Below are 22,638 nucleotides of genomic sequence, written 5' to 3'. Positions count from 1 at the left end.
TAACATAATATATTCGTCTTAAACAAACTGAAAGAGAAAAATTATAAATATGTATAGAAAGAAAAAAAAACTTTTTTCATTTAATAAATCAAAAATAATCAGATATTCCTGATAAAGAAAAACTAATATGTTGGTATACCTGATTGCGCTAAATCATAGCGTGCGAGAGAAAAACAGTTTTCGGTTTTAAAATAAATATGAAAAATGTGTAGAATTAAAATAAAGTTAGCTATGCATAATAGATTTACAAAATTAGCAACACTTGTACAGAAAATATGACGGTTTTTTCCAACATAATACTAGTAGCGATGCACAATTGTTTCTTTTATTTCTTTAACTTATTTCTACATTAATATTTAATTTTTCAAAGATAAATATTTATTTTTTATTATTTACAAAAATACTTCAATTTCATATTATTTCTGGGGGCCTGAAAGGCTCATTATTAGAAATTGGTATCAAATTATGGTAGAGTGGGTTCGAACCGAGAAACTCTGACTCAAGAGTCCGCGACACTTACCACGGGACCACAACCCGATATTATATTTTCTAAAATAAGTTGTAACTTCTAACAAAAATTGAAAAAAATTACAAAGTCGCACACGTTAGGTAAGTAGGTTATTAGATATATTGAAAATCGTTGTAGGAAAATTATATCGTAACATCGATTTTCAGGTGTTTTCAGAAATCTTTATCAATCATGTTTTTTCTATAATTCAAAATATAACGATCAATGTTAGAAGCTTGCTTACGTATTAGGTACATATAGTAAAAGTATTATATTAGATTGTAAATTATTGCTATTTCTTTTTCAAATAAAACAACTTTGTTTTAACCACATTTTATTGGTACACTTTATCCTCATAGTTAGGTTATAATTAATTCCATTCGTAGCTCACAAGTTGCCATCCGGAGTTGAAGTATTCGCTGCGCAATGCTCAGTAAAAAACATTATTTTGGAGTTTTTTCCCTTTTTTTAATCATATTTTTAAATCATATTTTCATATGTTCTACGAAGTGCGTGGAAGTTTTTGGTATCGTAAGGGAAGGGTAATTAACTATAACCTAACTGTAAGTATTTCAATGTTTTAGAATTTAGTACATAGACCTTGATGATGACAAGGTTCTTGTCGAAACCGGTTGGATAAAGTGTACCAATATTGCTATTTCGGTTAAAACAAATCATTTTTCAATATCTTTAAAAAATACGTCAAATAAACACATACCTACATTAGTTATCCTCCAAAAATATTGTAATTTTAATCATTTATCCATGAGAATTTAATTGGGTTTTGAAGAGATTTTACTGCCTGTTTTAAAATAAATAACAAATTATTTATTATTATGTATTAATAATACATTACACATCACTCAATAAGTCTCTAATCTGACACATACATGACAACACTGTTGACAGCTCATATAATTTCTGGATTGCACCAACCTTCAAATTACAAGTGTCAAAATTTCATGGCATTCTAACAATTAGTTAACAGATAATATTTGTTTTAGTGGCCGTAACTTTCAAAACAACAGATAAAAGTAAAATGTGTGTTGATTAAGCTTTCTTGCTGGGGAAAAATACTGTTGAAGCCAAACAGTGGCTTGACAAGCGTTATGAAGACTCTGCATCAGGGAAATGAACTATTTTTGATCGATATACTAAATTTAAATGCTGTTAAAGTATTTAGTATACCATGAAATTTGGTTTGTAAAGAATTTAACTAATATAATTTAATGTTTGTAGATGTAGATATTTTTCTATAAATAGAGGTAGATTATATGATATAGCAAACACTATTAAAAATATAAACATTTCGTTAGTATAATCCCATATTTATAAATATAAGCAGATATCATAAAATAGTGTATAAAATACATATTTAAATAAGTGATTGCATACCTTTATCGCTAATTGAGATGATATGTTATTTGAAATATATTTATTGTAATTAATAAGTTTTTAAGTTGGTAAAAATGGATAAATATAATCTAAGTCGAATTGAAGAAGTGTGGAGAATTTATTTGCTAACAATGCTTACATTTGTGATATTCTACAATATATAAAATTATATAAAATTGGTGTTGTGCAGTTTCATTCATTGATATTTTATATCATAAATTCCTCACTTAAAGCATAAAGCACTAATGTTACATACTTATCTGTAAAGTTATTGTGAAAACTCCATTCGTAGTTTACTCTTTGCATTTTATATAAATCTTCATTAGAGTAAATACTTTTTTATAGTTGGACACAATATATCACACATATCCACATCTTGATTAAACTAGATATATCGTAATATGCATTATATACAATATGATAATCTATTGTATTTTGAATTAAAATATGGCTTATCTGTTCATTTCATATTTCATTTCAAAGGGCACTTTTGAGTTTCGACAAGTTAAATACGACTTTTCGATGTTCTCATCAGTGAGTGAAAACACAAACTAGTTCTCGAAACTAGTCGTGTTTACATTAATCGACTCAAAAGTGGTCTTATACAAGTGTTTTAATGTCAAAGAGCTCTGCTTAACCGACATTATCTTGGTATTTTCACTAAACTAAACATTAATACTGAACCAAAGGTCGTTGCAGACAATATTTTTAAATATGTACTAATACTATTCGGGATAGTGATATGCAATATTTCCGTTAAAATTGTAACAAAAGGGATTAACGAGATCTTCTCTCATTGTATGTTCATCCATTTGACATCATGTCTTATTCTGATAGATCTCCGTCGATCTGTACGTAATGTATTTAAAATCGATATTAACGCGACCCGATTCGTCAAAAAAAAGCAACAATAAACGGAAGTATGGGAAAACTCGCATGTCATCACAGTCTCTATGCTTTCGCTCGTTAAAAAAATGCGAACGCTTGACAATTGGCATTTGTTGAATTGCTATTATTGTATTTTTGAATAAAGTTGAAAAAAAAGCGTTTTACTCAAAATGTTACACACATGCGATATTCTTCTTCTACCCCTTATACGCACTCAATTATGCATAGCGTATTGCATCGTATTGATGCAGTGTTATCTCGGTCGTTACTAACATGAAGGCAAGTTGATCACTCCTGCGTCTCGGGTACCAGTCCAGGGTAATATTAAATAAATTTTAGAGTGTAAAATCACTAATATTTATTTTTACAACCCAACCCCCTGGGAATCGAACCCGGGACCTGCAGCGCGGTAGCTAAACACGCTTACCATTACACCACGGATGCGGACATTATTATGATGTGATATTACGGTGTACTAAAAATAGAGAAAATTAACAAAATGGAATATGGTATATCAACATTGTTTTTCGTTATATAAAAAAAAACAAGTCAGAAAATGGGAATGTAAATTCATTATTCTCACCCAAAGCATGTTCATGAGAACATCAAGACCGCATATAAATAAACAAAGAAGAAAAGGCAAGCACATTCACATAGAATGAATATTTTCATCCATTTTTTCACTAAGTTTTTTAATCACACACACACACAAAATTTACTTATAATCTAACTGAAAAGTAAATACAGTACTAGTTAGTGTTCACAAAGTTAGTGATCAAGTACCTTACAATGTGAGAACGCTGCAATAAATAGATTGATGTTATGGGGTAGATTGTTAGTACTTGCTCTTGTACTACTAAATATTGTCTGCAAAGAACTTTCTTCATCCTGCAAGTCAATTATTACAAAATCTCAAAAGGCCAATGTAAATTTTCCCTAGAAACCGGTAACACTGATAGCTATCGCATTGATTATTGTAGAGACAGATATTTGAATCTATTTTTTATGAGATTTTTGAACCACCTTTTGTTGAGAGAATGTCATACACGTCTATGTGTGCCTTCGATATCTGTGTTCCGACTGACAAAATTATTCTATCGCTTATAAATATTATACTCTCCCGAATTTTATAGAAAACTTTTGCCGCAGAGAAATAATATTATGCTACCTTTCATTTTATTTTTGATAAATGTGCCATTCGACACACAAATTTTAAAGTATATTGTATTTACAATCAATTACATTGATACACGGTTTAATATACGATTTGTCAACCTTACTGTATGCTTTTTCTATGAAATTCGGTGTATCCTATGTGTAAATTGAAATAAAGTGTGTAAAAAAATGTTGTTTTATTTTACTTTAGTTATTATTTACTCACTTATTCATATTACAAAGTAAATTAATAAAATGGTTCTTGAAATACATAAACTCTTTATCATAAAAAAAAATTTGAATCGTTTTGACAAAAATACAGTAAGACCCTCTTAACGCTGTTTCAGTATTACGCGATAGGGTTGCGATAGGTATGCTGATCGCTTAACGTCCACCTCCTTTTTACGCCGTGCACAAATCGCTGCATTGCGAATCAACTTACTCCTTACGTAATTGACGACATCCGGTGTTGAAAAAAATAGTATAGGGGTGCAGGTAATTAACAAAAAAAAATGTTTCTTGTATCTGTATTTTTATAAATCATGATGTTACATCCGATGGATCTGTTTTTTTCGCTAGAGTACCGAAAGCCGATATATACAGGATTATATAGGATTTTGTTAACCAAGGCGTTAAGCGGGTCTTCATGGCATATTTTCTATTCTCTTTACACCTGCGTAAAAATTCAAAGATGGTTATTACAACTACGATATCTCGAACATCAAAACTGGCGACGAATCGTCATCTGCCTCAGTGGGTACTACTGTTTTGTTGGGGTAAGCGTCTTCTTCAGCGTTATCAAAAGAACGCCTGAAAAAAGCCTTCCGCCAAGTCTTTGTCGGTCTACTGGATAACTGCGGTAAAAAGGAAGAGGGAATGAGGTATTTCACTGAACAAGCTCTATTGTTCTAGCTGAAATATCTGTATTTCTACAATATAATATGTACTTGCAGTTGTTTAAAATTGTAGGCATTGTCTTCTTATCAGTGTTTTACAAACTTAGGTACATCTTTTTTTCACAATACAATGAAGCTCGATATTCCAAACATTATATTTATTTTATGATTAGTAATATATACTTACTGAAAGGTCAAATATAAATAATAGTAATTTTGTGATTATATAGCACATGTAGTGATATGCACATACTTAACCCCAACAACTTATCAATTTCTTAATTATTATTTATTTTACTATTCTTTTGATCAATTACATAATGAATTTTAAAAAAAGGGGATGTACTGTGGAGTGCATTCATTAATTCATCAATATTATTTTAGAAATTGCGCCATATAAAGTCGAGCAATTGATATTGGAGTAATAAATACAATGCCGAGCGACACTCCACATAAGAGTGGTAAGGGTCAAGTGATGTAACTTGTTTCCGCTTCTCGTGTCAGTACCTACCTAACGATCATAAATTTTAAGTTTATACCTATGAAAATGTATTCTTTATTGAGAGAAATGGATAATTCATCTAATGAGTATGGGAAGCGGCTTAGAATTTATGATATCCTTTGGAATAACATAAAGGGTCCGCCAAATAACTTTTTTTTTTTGAAAATGCTATAAAAAAAAAACTTCGTAGCTTCGGCTGTGTGGCACGTAGCGCCGTCCTGTTGAAACCAAATGTTGCCAATATCCTCCTCTTCAATTTTTGTGAACAAAAATCCGTTCAACATGGCCCGATAACGATCGCCATTGACTGTAACGGCCACTCCTTGCTCATTTTCAAAGAAAAATGGCCCAATTATGCCTCTGGACCAAAATCCGCACCAAACAGTGACTCGTTTTGGGTGTACCGGCTTTTCAATGTATGCGTGCGGGTTTTCTGTGCCCCAAATACGACAATTTTGCTTGTTTACATACCCGCCAAGATCAAAATGAGCTTCATCCGAAAAGATGATTTTTTTGGCAAAATCGGCATCTTCTGTAAGTCGATCGCAGGCCCACTCAGCGAAGCGAAAACGCATTGGATGGTCAGTTGGCTTCAACTCCTGAACCAATTGGACTTTGTATGGCGTCATACCAAGGTCTTTATGCAAAATTCGTCTCAATGATGTCTCCGAAATGTTCAATTGTTGAGAACGACGGTGAATTGATGTTGATGGCGCTTCACGCACACTTTCTGCCACAACATCGATATTCTCGGGTGTACGCACTGTTTTTGGCTTTTCACGCTTTGGTTTATCGATGAGGATGCCAGTTTCTTTCACTTTTTTCACAAGATAACGAACATACGGAGCTGACGGTGCTTCTCTTCTTCCAAAAACCGTACGCAATTTTCGCACACATTCTGCAACATTACCATGATTTTCAAAGTAATGTCGCAATATTTCCCAGCGTTGTTCAAGCGTATACACAACCATATTCGCTCAGCGGAAGGATAAAACTAATTATCTGTCAAATCAGACATGAGCTAAGTGTTACCATTCACGAAATAAGCACTAGTTGAAAAAAAAAACTTTAGATGGCGGACCCTATAAATGATCATAAATAGTGTTATGACACTTCTTAATAAATATTTTATTCTAATTAGTTAGCCCTGTTGTGAGTGAAAACGAAATCCATAAAACTCTAGACTTTCCTCGGACTAGATAGATACCTCGGGTGAACTTTGATACGTAGGTACTGTGTTTTACGGAACTTTTTGAATTCTACAAAAGCAAGTCAAATAAACATTTATATGGTCAAGTCTTCGAGGTCAACCAACGCATCAAATTTAATTATCATAATAAAAATTTGCGTGCAAAGTATTTTGCAAGGTATCAACTATCAACATAATTTTAGTTAGGGATGTGAGTATTTGATAATAAACAAATGATTACTATCGTCGATATTAGATAATAACTGTTGTATTCTTAGATACTAAAATCGTAACGATATTGTGCTGAATTTACAGGAAATTATATTTATGAAAGGAAAATGATAAAATTCCCAATTGATAAAATTCTCAATTGAGATGCTTTTGTAATATCGAAAAATGAGAAAATTATTTATATGCATATTTATTGCATGAGTGAGGAAAGAACGGTAAAATAAATTTATGAGGCGAATGTTAGCGGGAAAAGAAGTAGAGGAAGACCAAGAAAAGCATGGCACGATCAGATATGCCAAATACTTGAAAGTGGTCAGGTTAGGAGTCGTAACAATCGGCGGTTATGTATGAGGAGATGCATGAACGTGGAAGAGGCGAAGAATGTTTGCAAGGACAGAGTGGTGTGGCACTCTATTCTCTCTGCCTACCCCTGCGGGGAAGCGGCTTGATGGTTAGTTAGTTTTAGTTTTTTTGTGGTCGTAAAACAAAAAAAAAAAAAGTTATAATATGTGTAAATATGTGTAAATCTTCCATAATTAAAGAGATGTGTCTAAGATTATCCAGCTGAATTGTTCAATAATGGTAGCCATAAAATATGCCAATCTTGATCATGAGAAATAATAAATAAAATAAAATAATCTAAATATTAATATTAATTAGTCAGGGTGTTTGTAATGTATTTTTTATACAAACCTTCCGTTTCCTAACTATCCTACCTACAGATAAGCTTCTTAAATCGAGCCTTTGCAGGTTATTCCTTTAAAAATAAAATAAATTTAATCGTTAACTCGATTGAGACTATAATTGAGCTATGCTTATTTTCGAAACGACTAACGATAAACGCACGTTGCTTGTCATAGACATCACTATCAACAGCTGACCGAAAAGTATATAATTTATCTATGACGAATTTGACGTTTCGACTTTGACTTGACAGTCCGTTTCTCGTGGGATAGTGTCCTCGGGTTCGTGTGCCTGATATTACGTGTTTTATGTGAATATTGAATGTGTTATCTATCAATAAGTGATCGTTTGAGCAGGTCGTGTCATTTAAAATAACTTGGATACGCTGCATATTGATTTTTAACTAATTGTTTCTCAAAATCCTTCTTAAATTGTAAGGTTTCTAAAGTACCTACTTCAAATAAGCAGGCGGCTAATTTGGCACTTTCTAAATTAATTTTTAGCGGAATAAATTGAGCAAGTTCTTCAAATTGCTGCTATAATATTTAAAGGTATTTACTATTAATATACATGTTTATATTCGTATTTCTTAATTTATGTTTATTTGAATGACGTAATTATTGGTAATCAGCGTTGCCTTGCAAATAAGTTGTTTCTTTTCCTTCCAGAATAAAGCTACTGGATATTTTCTCGATACTTAAATAGATTTTACAGTAGGTAAATTTAGTGTTTTTTTTTAATCTTCGCTTCCATATTATTCTCCAATTTATACTTAATAATAATTGATTATTTCTTATCCTATGTCACACAGGACACTGTAATATAGTGTATATGTAAAATACATCAAATAAAGCTTAGTGTGCGTCGAAGAGGTACTAGGCAAAAATTTATATTCGCAGTATTTTTATATAATGCAAACTATGTCATGTTCTCTCTGATCCGCGGCTTCACATTAGCCAATGCTTTTGAAAGTATAGATTTATTTCATATATTGTCATCCACCTTGAAGTCTGTACTTTCTCAGCATTTCTTCTCCATGTTATAATGGATAAATTTAAACATCGTGTTTCACTCTCTCTCGCTGCTCGCATGATAATGTGTGAAAGAGATGTGTATTTACCAGTGCTTACTATTTGTTATTTTATTATTATTTTATGTGTAAGACTTTTTGTTTCTCTATTAGTGTATTCATTAGTGTATTTTTATATTAGATACTGGATATATGTAATATGTTAAATGGTGCACTGAAATCAGTTAAAGCAAATAAAAACCTATCAGTGGAAGCTAAACTGGCAGTGCACAACGGAGTCCTGGTTCCAACTCTAATGTATGGAAGTGAAACATGGAGTTGGCAAAAGAAGGATGAAAGTAGACTGAATGCAGTCGAAATGCGATCTCTCAGAAGAATGTGCGACAAAACGATGTATGATAGATGTACGAATAGTGAAATAAGGAAGGAATGCAAAGCTGAGATAAGCATTATCGATAAAATTCAGAAAGGTGTGTTGAGATGGTTTGGACATGTAGAACGAATGAGTGGGGAAAGAACGGTAAAACAAATTTATGAGGCGAATGTTAGCGGGAAAAGAAGCAGAGGAAGACCGAGAAAAACATGGCACGATCAGGTATGCCAAATACTTGAAAGTGGTCAGGTTTGGAGTCGTAACAATCGGCGGGTATGTATGAGGAGATGCATGAACGTTGAAGAGGCGAAGAATGTTTGCAAGGACAGAGTGGTGTGGCGCTCTATTCTCTCTGCCTACCCCTGCGGGGAAGCGGCGTGATGGTTAGTTAGTTAGTTACTTTATGTTAAAAGCATTAGCCGTTCAATAAATAAATAAATAAATAGATATGTTGATATTGATTAACAAAATGTGAATAGTGAATAGGGTTAATATTGTAGGAATTCAATGCACATAGGGCTCAAAATAAATGTTGAAAAACGTCTACGAAGAATTTTAGGCGCTCTCCTAGCTGCCAGCCATATTTTTACCCCCTCCGCAAAAAAAGACACTCAAATCTTACAATTAAATAAAAAAACTTTAGTCTTTATTTAACCCTCATCCACATCCAATGATTCATAGTGCACTGCATCAGATTGACACAATGTTATCTTGATAACATTGTGTCAATCTGATGTCTTCTTACATGAAGGCAAGATGATCAATCCTGCGCTTCAGATAACAGTTCAGGATTTATTTTTATTTTGACCCCCCCTGGGAATCTAACCTAGGGTCTCCAACACGTAGCTAAATGCGCTAACCATTACACTACGCGTACAAGTTAATTAATAAATAACTTTAACCTTGGTTTCAGTGGAAAAAAAACTTTACTTTTCTTAGTAAATTTCTGTGTTTTGAAATAATTACTTATTTTAAATATTAACTATCATTACCATATTTTTTACATGTCACTCACTCCTTTCAAGAACGTCATAAATCAAAAAACTTGATTTTTCAGGAGAACGTTTTTAAAGTTTAAGCATATAACACAATTTATTAAAAATAAATATCAAGCCATTTATTGAACTTTTTACTGTGCAACAGATCTTTTTAGTTTTTTTTCCATTTGAAAAATATTTAGTATATTTAAAAAAATAATAAAATAATACCTTTTCTTCAAAATGCAAAAATAACATTTTCTGCCTTGTAGCGGGTAAATATTAAATTTAAAATATGCCACTTTTGCTGGAATATAGTACACTTTCTGGGCATTCCGAAAACAAGCACAACTGAAAATTGACGATTTTTGTTTTATGACGTTCTTGAAAGGGGTGAGCGATGTGTTAAAAGTGTGTTTGATGGCTATGCGATCCTAACATTGTACTGAGTAGTAAGTATATGCGAGGGATGTAAGAAATTCCAAATTACTGTTACGCATTGTAAAATTAATTTTGTAATTTTTTTGGACCGTGTTATTCAGAAATTATGTAAAAAGAGAGTTATTATATTCTGGAAATATATAAATTGTAAAGACAGTCTAGTGCGGTAAAAACCTCCTGCATTTGTTCTAATTTTTCTATCTCAAATAAATAAAACTTCTAAAACTTGTGTATGCGTACATTCAGTGAAGTTCTTCTTATTCAAACCCTTATCTGCACCCGATGGTGCATAGGGCACTACATCATATAAACGCAGTGTTATCTTGATCGATAACACATAAAGGAAAGGTGATCAACCCTCCGCAGGTACAAGCTCAGGGTAATAATGAATAAATATTAGACTGAAAAAATCACTTATATTTATCTGACCCCCCCCCCCCTGGGAATCGAACCCAGAATGGTAGTTAAATGTGTAGACCATTTCACTATAGAGGCAGACTGAGTTATTAATCATAAAAAAACTTATTTTACTTGTTCCATATATTTTTTAAAATTAAATAATAATAATAATAAAACCCTTATCCGCATGCCAATGGTGCATAGGGCACTGCGTCATATAAACGCAGTGTTATCTTGATCGTTTACACATGAAGGAAAGGTGATCAGCCCTCCGCTTCAGGTACCAGTCCAGGGTAATATTGAATAAATATTACAGTGAAAAAATCACTTATATTTATTTTACCCCCCTTGGGAATCGAACCCGGGACCTCCAGAACGGTAGCCGAGCATGCTGACCAGTACGGAGGCGGATTGAATTTTCATTGAATTTTAATTTATGAATTTAATTGGATGAAAACAAATTCCCATAAATAAAAACATCAATTATTATTTGACTTCTGTCTATCATAGAGTAGTAGTGTGATTTATGTATTAATTTTAAATCAAACACAGATTTTTTGAGTCTACTAAGTTGTATTTTATTAACAAAAACACATAAAAAATTATATTGTGACAATTTTTTCGCCTTGTTAGGGCATTATCAAACGAATGTGAAGATCAAATGGACTACGGTCCTTATGTAGCTATACAATTCTAAGTGACAGTTTTAACACGTGCAGCAATAATTTATGGGAGACAACAGTAGCTACATCCCCCATTAGCTACTGTTGTCTTTCTTAAATTATTGCTGCACGTGTTAAAACTGTCACTTAGAATTGTATAGCTACATAAGGACCGTAGTCCATTTGATCTTCACAATGCCCTAACAAGGCGAAACAATTGTCACAATATAATTTTTTATGTGTTTTTGTTAATAAGATACAACTTAGTAGACTCAAAAAATCTGTGTTTGATTTAAAATTAATACATAAATTAAAATGGAGTTCTACAAATTAAACGCCAAATCAATAAATAGTAGTGTAATTACTGCATTTAGATAATTATGTTAAAGTCGTGTCATTGCTTTGTGTAACGTTATCAGCAGACGACAGGTTGGTATTATGTCAATTTTAATCTGGGGTCATTACTTTCAACAGACTTCAAATTAATTCTGTAGTATTGTGTTTCTTATTATAATTTCGGTAATTTCTAGTAATTGTTATTTAATTATCTCTGCATCTTTATATTGGAAATAAATAATAATTCTTGTATGCAATACAAACATACTTGTATTTTAATAAAATAAAAAAATTATATTTATAAATTCATTAAAATTCCTTTACATTATAATTGATATTTGATCACGGCACACAAAGCATGCCATATTAACCACTTAAAACTTTTTTTTTTCCATATAATAGAAATAAAAATAATAGGTTATTTTATTTTTTATTTAAAGAGTTTACTTAACTTAATAGTTGCTCAGTTAAAAAATAAAAAAAAACAAATTAGTAGCATTTAAAAAAAATAACGTTATTTAAAAAAATATATAATAATAATATCATAATTTTTTGTCCGCCTCCGTAGTGCAATGGTCAGCACGCTCGGCTACCATACGAGTTTCGATTCCCAGGGGGGGGTCAAATAAATATAAGTGATTTTTCACTGTTATATTTATTCAATATTACCCTGGACTGGTACCGGAAGCGGAGGGCTGATCACCTTTCCTTCATGTGTAAACGATCAAGATAACACTGCGTTTATATGATGCAGTGCCCTATGCACCATTGGGGTGCGGATAAGGGTTTGAATGAATCATAATTTTTACCATTTTGACATCTCAGCATAGATGAAGAAGAATATGGATGTTTAGGTATTTACAGGGCTTATGGCCTATCATACACTAGTTAAGTGATCACTTTACACATATGTAACATTCACCATTCTACCCATGACTCACAACCACACTACTCAAAATTTGGAAGTCATACATATATGCAGTCCGTGATTGAGTTCACGACAGCCCTCTATTATTGGATTTAGAAAGCTTTTTTTTAGCAGAGACACTTTTATTAAAAACGTGAAATAAGTAGAGCAACCCAGATTTGTGCATTTGGGCATACTCAAAATTTTATAATTTATTTTCTATTTTTCATTTCAGATGGTGGTTTATTAAGATTTAAAAAAAACGATCATTACAACCTTCAGGCACAAAAGGAAAATGAGGGAAGCGCTGAAAAAATGTCAAGAATGCTTCCAGGAAAGAAAAATTGTAGTGGACATAATAGTTGTCCTGTTTGGAATGGGAACATGGATCGGAATAAACGGAATGTTTGTCCAGCTGCCATTGCTGGTAGAAAGTGCTCCCGAGAAATGGAATTTGCCTTCGTACATGTCTGTTGCCGTGCAATTAGCTAACATCAGTCCGTTGACATACGCTCTCTTTCAAGCATTAAGGCCGAAGAAAATCAACGATACATACTGCATTTATGCAGTACTATTGATTGGCGTCATATCGGCCATCTTGCTTTCTTTTCTATACGATTACATCACGTATATTGATGGAAATCCTCGAAGCATCGTGTTCTTGATTTTGGTATTCCTCACGGCGATTGTCGGATGCACAAGCTCTGTCTTGTTTTTCCCATTCATGAGGCACTATAAAGAAATGTACCTGATCTCGTATTTGATCGGAGAAGGTTTGAGCGGGTTCCTGCCCAGCATTGTAGCCCTGATTCAGGGTATAGGGGGCAACCCCGAATGTGAAACGATCGTTTCGCCCGATGGCAACACTACTACGCAGCCTATTTACAAGGAACCTTTATTCAGTACTCACTACTACTTTGGTTTTATTTCTTTTGCCACGTGTCTAAGCTTCGTCGCTTTTATTTTACTGAACAAATTAAAAGTTTGTGTACAAGAAAAAGTCGAAACGGATGTCAGCGCTGAACAAAGCAAAACGGAACATCAGACGTATAGTTTTGCCAATATGAATTCCGCAGAGCAATCGGATGATATAAAATATTTTGTCGCTGTAAATGACGCTCCCGCGGAAATACCGAAAACGAATATATTACTGCAAAGAAATATATCATTACTAGTCCTGATGTCTTTGATTTGTGCCTTTAGCAATGGCGTATTCCCCAGCATTCAGTCATATTCTTGTTTACCATACGGGAACACTGCGTATCATCTAGCGGTAACTCTTAGCAGTATGGCGAACCCGATTGCCTGTTTCCTAGCGGTATTCTTACCGCATACATCGAATCGCTGGATCTCAATTCTGACGACTGTCTGTGCAGCTTTTGTTGCGTACATTGTCGCCACTAGCGTGATGAGTCCAATGCCGCCTTTACATGACTCCGTGGCTGGCGTTGTTGTTGTGGTAAGTATTATCAATTCATATCATTCCTTCTGCGTCATTATACTCATTGTTGTGGGTCATGACCATATACACCCTGCTATATTCATTCAGTACAAATCAATAATCAACAAATTCCCAGGGCTTTTATGTTTAACTTGCACAAGCTAATACGCGTATATGTACGCAACTACTTCCCCTAACTACTTCTATGATTCTCATTTTTTGATCTACTATCCTTCTCCATTTATTTTCTCATATAGCAGTAACATCTTTCACCCTGAACTCCTTCAGAAATATGACTAATGGGTAGCTGTTACTTTTTCTGATATTTGATTTACACATTGTTGTCGGGCGGTTTTGTTTATCAACACCAACCCTAATTATACTCAGACAGTCTGCTGCTCGACTCTCAGTATACTACAGTCACAAGTGACCGCAAACCCAATTCCGATCTGTACAATGTTTTATGGTATCTCTCGCACTCTACCAAAAGTAAGTAAATAGAACGCTTATAAGCATCTCCGCTCTCTACCAACAGTATGTAAAAGACGCTTTAACCATTTCCCTGCAAATAATTAAGTTAAGTTAAGTTAAGATGTTACTTATTAATTTTTCTCAGTTAACAATTCTTTCCAGCTTAAGTTTTTATGTCATGTACATATCGCTCACTCCTTTCAAGAATGTCAGAAATCAACAATCGTCAATTTTCAGTTGTGCATGTTTTCGGAATGCCCAGAAAATGTACTATATCCCAGCAAAAGCGGCATGTTTTTAACTTAATATTTACCCGCTACAGGGCAGAAAGTGTTGTTTTTGCATTTTGAAGAAAAGATATTGTTTAATTATTTTTTTAAATATACTTAATATTTTTCAAATAGAGAAAAAAACCTTAAGGTTTTACCTAAAAAGATCTGTTGCACAGTAAAATGTTCAATAAGTGACTTGATATTTATTTCTAATACATTTCATTATATTCTTAAACTTTAAATTAAAAATGATCTCCTGAAAAATCAAGTCTTTTGATAAATGACGTTGTTGAAAAGAGTGAGTGATATATGAGGTACCAAAAATTATCTCATTAAAAAACCGAGTTACGGCTTCTTTTAAGACGTTAGGTACGGAGTACGCACCAGGTGAGATGGTTAGTTAATTAGTTAAATTGACCTCGCAAAGAAATATGTATTTGTGTCACTGCTGTCATTTGCTAAAATCATTTATCATGATCACACATTTATGTATATATGTACTTCTAAACAGTCACACACCTACTGAATGTCCGGCAATACTTATAAAGTGTTTTGTGCTATTGTTTATTTGTTATTATGTGTAAACATGTATTTCACAACATAATGCGGATATATGTACAAGAAAATATATTTACATATTTCGCAACCTCCACCTTTTTTTTCAATGTGACTCACTAATTGAGAAACCTCCACCTTTTTTTTCAATGTGACTCACTAATTGAGAAACACTGATACTATCACTGATAGTTCACAGTTCTTTAACCCTTTCACTACCAAAATCCTATATATATCGGTTTTCTGTAGTCTGACGAGGAATACCAGATCCGTCGAATCTGATGTCATGATTCATAAAAGTACCAGATAAATATTGTACATTATGTTAGGGATTCCTTCAGGGTTGTGCCAAAAATTTCGATTCACATTTATCATGTTATTTAGATTTGAATGCTCATTTATATCTTACAATTAATAATAATAAAACCCTTATCCGCACCCCAATGGTGCATAGGGCACTGCGTCATATAAACGCAGTGTTATCTTGATTGTTTACACATGAAGGAAAGGTGATCAGCCCTCCGCTTCAGGTACCAGTCCATGGTAATATTGAATAAATATGACAGTGAAACAATCACTTATATTTATTTTACCCCCCTTGGGAATCGAACCCGGGACCTCCAGAACGGTAGCCGAGCGTGCTGACCATTACACTACGGAGGCGGACAATTAGTTTTGATATTACAAAAATTGAGGAACGAGCAAAACAAAGAACATTAAACCAATTTTTTTTTGCAAAAAGTTAGTTCTTAAGTTAGTTGTGATATTCTTGAAATAGATACATTTTACGTGTCAGGGTGATCAACAATATGCAATAAATTGATACAAATATAATACACATATTGCATAACTAAAAAAATATTACAATGATTAAAGAAAACACTTGTTTTATACCACTTGAGTTTTATTAAAGACTACATGTTTCAGAAGTTAAACTTCCATCATTCAGGTCTGTATAATAACTAAAATATAAAATTGTTCTATATATAAGGAGAGTATAATAATAGTAAAATAATAGTAGGAGAGATAATTTGTTCCACATAAAGGGCAAATTATGAATTATTTTGAAAATTTAGAAATCCAAAAAAACCTAAATTCTAATAATAATTTATTAAATAATATATTGTTTCAAAATTCTTCACCTTTGCTTTCCATTTTTCCTTTGTTTTCAAACTCCGCCCCTTGACTAACCCCCTCCCCCTAACTTTCCCCTCTCCTTATTTATAGAACAATTGTATATTTTATATTATAGTTACTATACAGACCTGAATGATGGAAGTTTAACTTCTGAAACATGTAGCCTTTAATAAGACTCAAGTGGTAAAAAACAAGTGTTTTCTTTAATCATTGTAACATGTCTAACCACAAAGTTAATATATTATTAGATTAAAACCAATATTTTTAGCTTTTCCACTTTATTTTTATTTGACCAGCGACCGGGTTTCGTCGTTACCGACATCATCAGACTGGTGGGAGGCTATACAAATTGTTATGTTATATATAAAACAAGGCAGGAGTTGATAACCATGATTTGATATAATTTTATTGAGAAATTAATCTCCTGCCTTGTTTTAAATATAACATAACAATTTGTATAGCCTCCCACCAATCTGATGATGTCGGTAACGACGAAACCCGGTCGCTGGTCAAATAAAAATAAAGTGGAAAAGCTAAAAATATTGGTTTTAATCTAATAATATATTAAAAATGCAATTCCATCACGAAGTGTCAGTGGATAATATAAATCTATTACAAAGTTAATGCCGAAACAATAAATAAAAAAAATATTGTTGATTACTCACACACCTGCTCTATTCCTTTCAATACCAGATGTCGTCAATTTAGTCAGAAAATCGTTGGACTCGCAGTATTATACGCATGGTATAAAAAGCGGATGGACATTAAGCAAGTACCATTTACTTGTTAGTCGATTTGTATAAGATTGCATACATTTAGTAACTATATTCCAGGAAATATTTTAGTCACACCAAAGACAAAACTAAAAACAGATTTTTTTCAACAAAAGCAGAGCACCTTTAATTGTTTATGTTGAAATTACGGTATTTCTAGCGTAGTAACCCCAAAAGTTCTGGTAGCCAAAAGGTTAAAAAGTAATCCATTTTGTTATGTTTATTGTGGTCTAGTTTGAGGTGGATATTCAAATTGTTTATTTAGCTGATTAGATAAAATTAGGTCGCATACTCGTTTGTTGGTCGGAATCGAGATTTCTTATCTTTTTCTTAATTCCAATAACATGATAGATTAAACTTATTTTCACATTTAGATTTTTATTTATTGAATAGCTCTACCTGGCAACGTGTTGCTGTGGCTCAGTGTGTTGAAATTGAAAATAAAGAAAATAGAAAGCACACATTTCTTATGTTTCATTCCGCAATGCTTGTGAAGCAATAAAAGTATAAAAAAATCTACAAAACAATAATGCAATCGAAAACAAAAAAAAGTCTAAATGACATCGGCTATTAAGAAGCATGCCGTCCACCATGAGTGTTTAATGTTTGGTATTGCATGTGTTGCTGTTACATTCAACAGATGGCGCTACCATTGCAGTAAAAAAAATGTTTAAATTAACATGATTTTACCTGTCACAAGTATATGAAGGTGAATATTGCGCATGTGTAAAGTGATCACTTAACCAGCCTATGAGAGGTCATAAGCCCTGTAAATACCCAGACTTCCATATTTGTCTATATCTATATTGAGATATTAAATAAATGTAACTATTATTCACTTTAACCATTTTAGTGCCGAAGAGCCTGATTACGCTTCTAGATAGTTCTATCAAAAATGTATGGCGATAAAACGGTTAAGATTAAGGAACAAACAACATGAAGCTCTCGACAAATGCATAATGTCAATATCACACTAATCCTACGCTTAGTACTAATTCTGACACGCTCGACTATTTACATAGTTCTATCTGCGGAACATTTATTTGTTTACTCCAAATCTCTCTGTGAGGTTGTAAAGTAGAGATGTGACTGAGGAATAACTATTACTGATTCGGTTATCCAATTGGGATAGTATTTGTTACTATTTCTTGGTTTATATTCTTTTCAGCTTACTTAGACCAGCCTTCTTTTTGTGTCCAGTATTGAACAAAGGCCTCCCTTTTGGACTTCCACAGTTCTCTATTGGACGCGAATCTTTTCCAGTGTAGGCCCGCCACTTTCCTAATGTCATCGGACCATCTTGTCTGGAGCCTACCCACGCCTCCAGTCAAGCACCTTTTTCGTCCATCTATCTTCAGACAAATGTGCCACATGACCTGCCCAGTTCCACTTTAGCTCCGCTTTTCAGTTTAAGTTTTTGTAATTCACATTTTGAATCTGTCCAAATACTTGTATACACATCCGGGTTTCTCCACTTACTTTAACTTTTACTCAATTTTTGGAACTCCTACATGTATCAATTATCTCATGACACTGTACATGTGACTTCGCTAGAGCCATCTTTGGTTGGGTTGGAAAAGCTTTTATTTAGCAGAGACTCTCTTATTTAGAGAGAAAATTATAAGCTTCTTCTCTTCTTCTTGGTGTAGGCCTTGTAGCTTGTTTTTAAGAGGGATTATGTTCCTGCGATGTCGATTCCCAGCTGTCAATCCATCTCTTTGGCGGTCTGCCCGGGGGTTGGCTGTGTAGTGCAATGTGGGGGAGTCCGGATGGTTCTATTCTCCTCAACATGCGCTTATTATAAGCTTATAAAGGTGTTTTATTTTTATATGTAAATCATACTGTTATTCCACAAGTTAATGCCAAATCAGTTTCTAATAACAGTATTGTATTTACAAATTTATAAACAGATTTTGATATTAATTTCAGTTACCGTAGAACGAGCTACTTGAACTTTGATGTGTTACTTGAGCCCAATACAAAAAAGAGATTTAAATCCGTATTTGGTCTACAATAATGAACGTATTGTGTCAATAAGTGTCACCTGTCAGGGAAACAATGAATCATGTCGATACATTCATTATTGTACACCAAATACAGATCTAAATATTTTTTTGTACTGGGCTCAAGTAACACATCAAAGTTCAAGTAGCCCCGTTATCTAGATCATTTTTTTAATATATATTTTTTCATATTTCAGGTGTTAGTGTGGATTATCGCCGTTGGCTTGGTGAGCTACATTAAGCTTTGCATCTCGACCATCTTCAGATCTGCTGGAGGATCTTGGATGTTCTACTGCGGAGGTGCATCCCAGGCGGGCTCAGCCATCGGATCATTAGTTTCATTCTTTCTTGTTAATTACACAAACATTTTTGTGATGAACAATCCATGTCCTTAACACGGTCAATCACGGAAATAGAATCCAATAAACGCCGAAAGACTGACATCACACTAAGTGATTTCATTTTCGAGGTTAGATTTATACATGTGTAGTCATTTGTTTAGCGGATTTTACCATAAAGGGAGCTGTTACTATTCTTATACCATTTTTGGAGAAATAATATGAAAAAATATTGAATTTATTATTTTGTTGAATACAGAGTAACAGCAATAAATTATAAACTACATCAAAAACTAGTTAAGAATTCATAATAAAAATTAAACATTCAACAAATTTTTATGACTATTTAGAGATTTGTTACTAACCCTAAATTACGCTACATTCGTAAAATTTACGACGGATATCCAATCTGTGGAGAGCACCGAGGCAACGCATGTAAAGAATGTAATGACAACTACCATGTATCTTTATTTTTTACCAATATTTTATGTTCGTATTTTATATAAAGTTCTCAAAAAACATGTTGCACTCATTTTTCAAATGTTTAGTTAACGTTTTTGGTAAAATGTTAGTTTTTCTTCTTGTCATACTTTTTACGATAGTCCCGTATTAAGTTACATTAAAACAAGTCCGTTGTTCTAGGGTTAATCTTAAAATAATGAACAATGAACTATTTTATAGTATCATAAACAATATTTAATGCTGTTTTGTGTGTACAGTGTAGAAATCGGTAGAACTAAATTTAATTTTAAACTAAGCCTTGCTTGTATTGTGATAAATTATTGATGACAATAACATTTGATTCAAATATAAAATTCATTGTACCTTTTTTATATTTTGAATTAATTGAAGTATACTAGCCTACTACTTTCTTGTCAGCTTTAAAAAGGTTTACTAATTAGCCTATTTGAAGCGGGGAGTAATTTGAAAAGAAAAGATATAATTTTTCACCAAAATGAGCAGAAACACTTACTTTTTCATTGTATTCTAAATACTAATACAAATTAAACAGGTTATTTTATGGCTTTGATAATTCTTATAAAATAATTTGATATATACCTTAAATACATATCTTTAATAAATAGATAACTTCTTCGTTACACGTCGTGTCGGGTCCCCCCGATGTTGACTATCACTTGTGAGAGTGTTTCCCTATTTTGGGCAGTCCAAAACAGCTCCTTGACACTCTATCCACTGGTGTATATTATGGAGCTAGGAGATCCGCCTTCTTCCGTCATCTCTTCGACCCTCGATCTTAACCTTGATGATTAGTTGTTGTAGCTTGTACTTAGAAAAGTACAACCTTAGACACAACTTAGTACAACCAAAGAAGGAGAACCTTCGAGCACAAGTCCCAAATAGGACACTTTAATATTCGATATTAGTTCCCTATTCGCTCTAACTCTTTGGAGAACTCTTGCATTGCTGACCATGTCCATCCAGGGTATCCGAAGTATTAAAAATACTGTCGCATCTTCAATCAAATATTTTTTTAATAATGGTTCAATTATAAAACTAACTATCTAGTTGGTTAATTAGTCAACTTAGCTGACTAATGCCTAATCATATCCCTAATAATTATGGATTACATTTTCAAAGACTCCATTGTCTGCTGTTAAACTACTTCTATTATTATCACAAAATATTATAGTAGCAATTTTTATCTGTATCATTCTATATTCAGGAAAACATGATTTGTATAAAAAGATTTTTTAAACAATCTAATCAATTTATCACATTGAGTTGTCTGGGTCACATGCTTACAAATTAAAAAAAAAATGTTTATTATCTTTTCACTACTGATGTCACATGTGATCTTTTCAATTTTAGAAATATACTAGAAGTCTCATACAGAATGGGGTAGGGTTAATATCCCTAACTTTGAAGGTTTATCCCTTTAAATGCCAGGAGGTATTGATAAGGCTGTTTCCGGAAAGCGGCAACATTTTATGAAAAGTAAAACTTAACCAATTTTTTTTAAATATATTTACTTAAAGATGAGCACTTACCAAATATGTTCCATATTTTAAATTATTAAAATCAGTTCTTGACATGGAAAGAAGCAAGCGCAAAGATGAAAACATTTGCATGCTTATTTTGTATGGTCGGCCTGGCTAGCACAGCATTGGAGCGCGTAAATGTGTTTAAGGCAGAGAACCAGTTAATAATAAAAAATAATGGTAGAAAACATTTGTATTATATTGTTACAGCCGTCGTGTTTGTTTTGTTTATACTTAATGGTTTGTAACACAAGGTTTATTCCCAATCCAAGTGCGATACAATTTTATGCATGATCTACATTGGTCTCAATCTGAGGAAGAAGTGCAGGTTGCCAACGGTTGTTTTCCAGTATACGTGCTCCAGGCAACATGGTACAATATATTTCGGTAGGGTATAACTGGAAGTTAATATTATTGGGTTTTAAACAACAGTAATGTCCTTCATTGTTGGGTACTGCTGTAGCCTTCATTGTTAGGCACTGCTGTAGTCAGTTCATGAAGTTCTGCATAACGCTGCGAAGAATCTGTTGCGGAATGCGGCTTACTTTAAAACCATTGCATTCTTTGATATTTATGCACCTTACTCTTAAGGCAGTCCCATGTAGCCGCACAAAGTTAAATCTGTCATTCGCCCGGGACATTAAATATCACTATGCTGGGAGATCAAAACAGCGATTGAATTTCTAGCAATGTTGCTGAAAACACACTATTCCTACATTCATTTGTTAAAGTTGTGGTTCAAAAAAAAAGTTGGATCATCTTTACATATCGGTCAGAATTAATGGTAACAGCAAGGTTGTTCGACTTGATGAAATATGGCCCCCCGATGGTTCTCTGACCCTCAACTTTCTTACTCAACAATACCACATTGCATGGAAGCTCTCCACCCATAAAAAGTCGATTTTCAGTCAGGAACAGCATTTCAGGGAAGAATTTAACCAGTATGCTTCGCATGCTGCACTGCAACAGTAGACTTGTTATGACCAAGCCATGTCTATAACTGATGGCAGCATTAATTAAAAATTTCCATTGCTACTGCTTCATTAGAGCAAATCTCCACCCTAACAATGCCACT

The 22,638-nt window shown here is 33.2% G+C and overlaps 1 protein-coding gene across 1 annotated transcript; it reads left to right on the top strand.

Annotated features, from left to right (window-relative positions):
- The first annotated feature begins 7,719 nt into the window (after positions 1–7,719).
- Positions 7,720–21,474, top strand: LOC148313880 (solute carrier family 52, riboflavin transporter, member 3-A-like). The gene is made up of 3 exons (XM_088271510.1): positions 7,720–7,999; positions 12,809–14,032; positions 19,423–21,474. Exons 2-3 carry the CDS (start codon positions 12,869–12,871, stop codon positions 19,618–19,620), a joined length of 1,362 nt encoding a protein of 453 aa, XP_088127636.1. The 5' UTR covers positions 7,720–7,999; positions 12,809–12,868; the 3' UTR covers positions 19,621–21,474.
- The last annotated feature ends 1,164 nt before the right edge of the window (positions 21,475–22,638 follow it).

This window comes from Brachycentrus maculatus, unplaced genomic scaffold (assembly GCF_059751285.1).
Source record: "Brachycentrus maculatus isolate JH-2025_06_01 unplaced genomic scaffold, ASM5975128v1 h1tg000004l, whole genome shotgun sequence".
NCBI lineage: Eukaryota > Metazoa > Arthropoda > Insecta > Trichoptera > Brachycentridae > Brachycentrus > Brachycentrus maculatus.
This window is presented reverse-complemented; position numbering and strand designations above follow the sequence as displayed.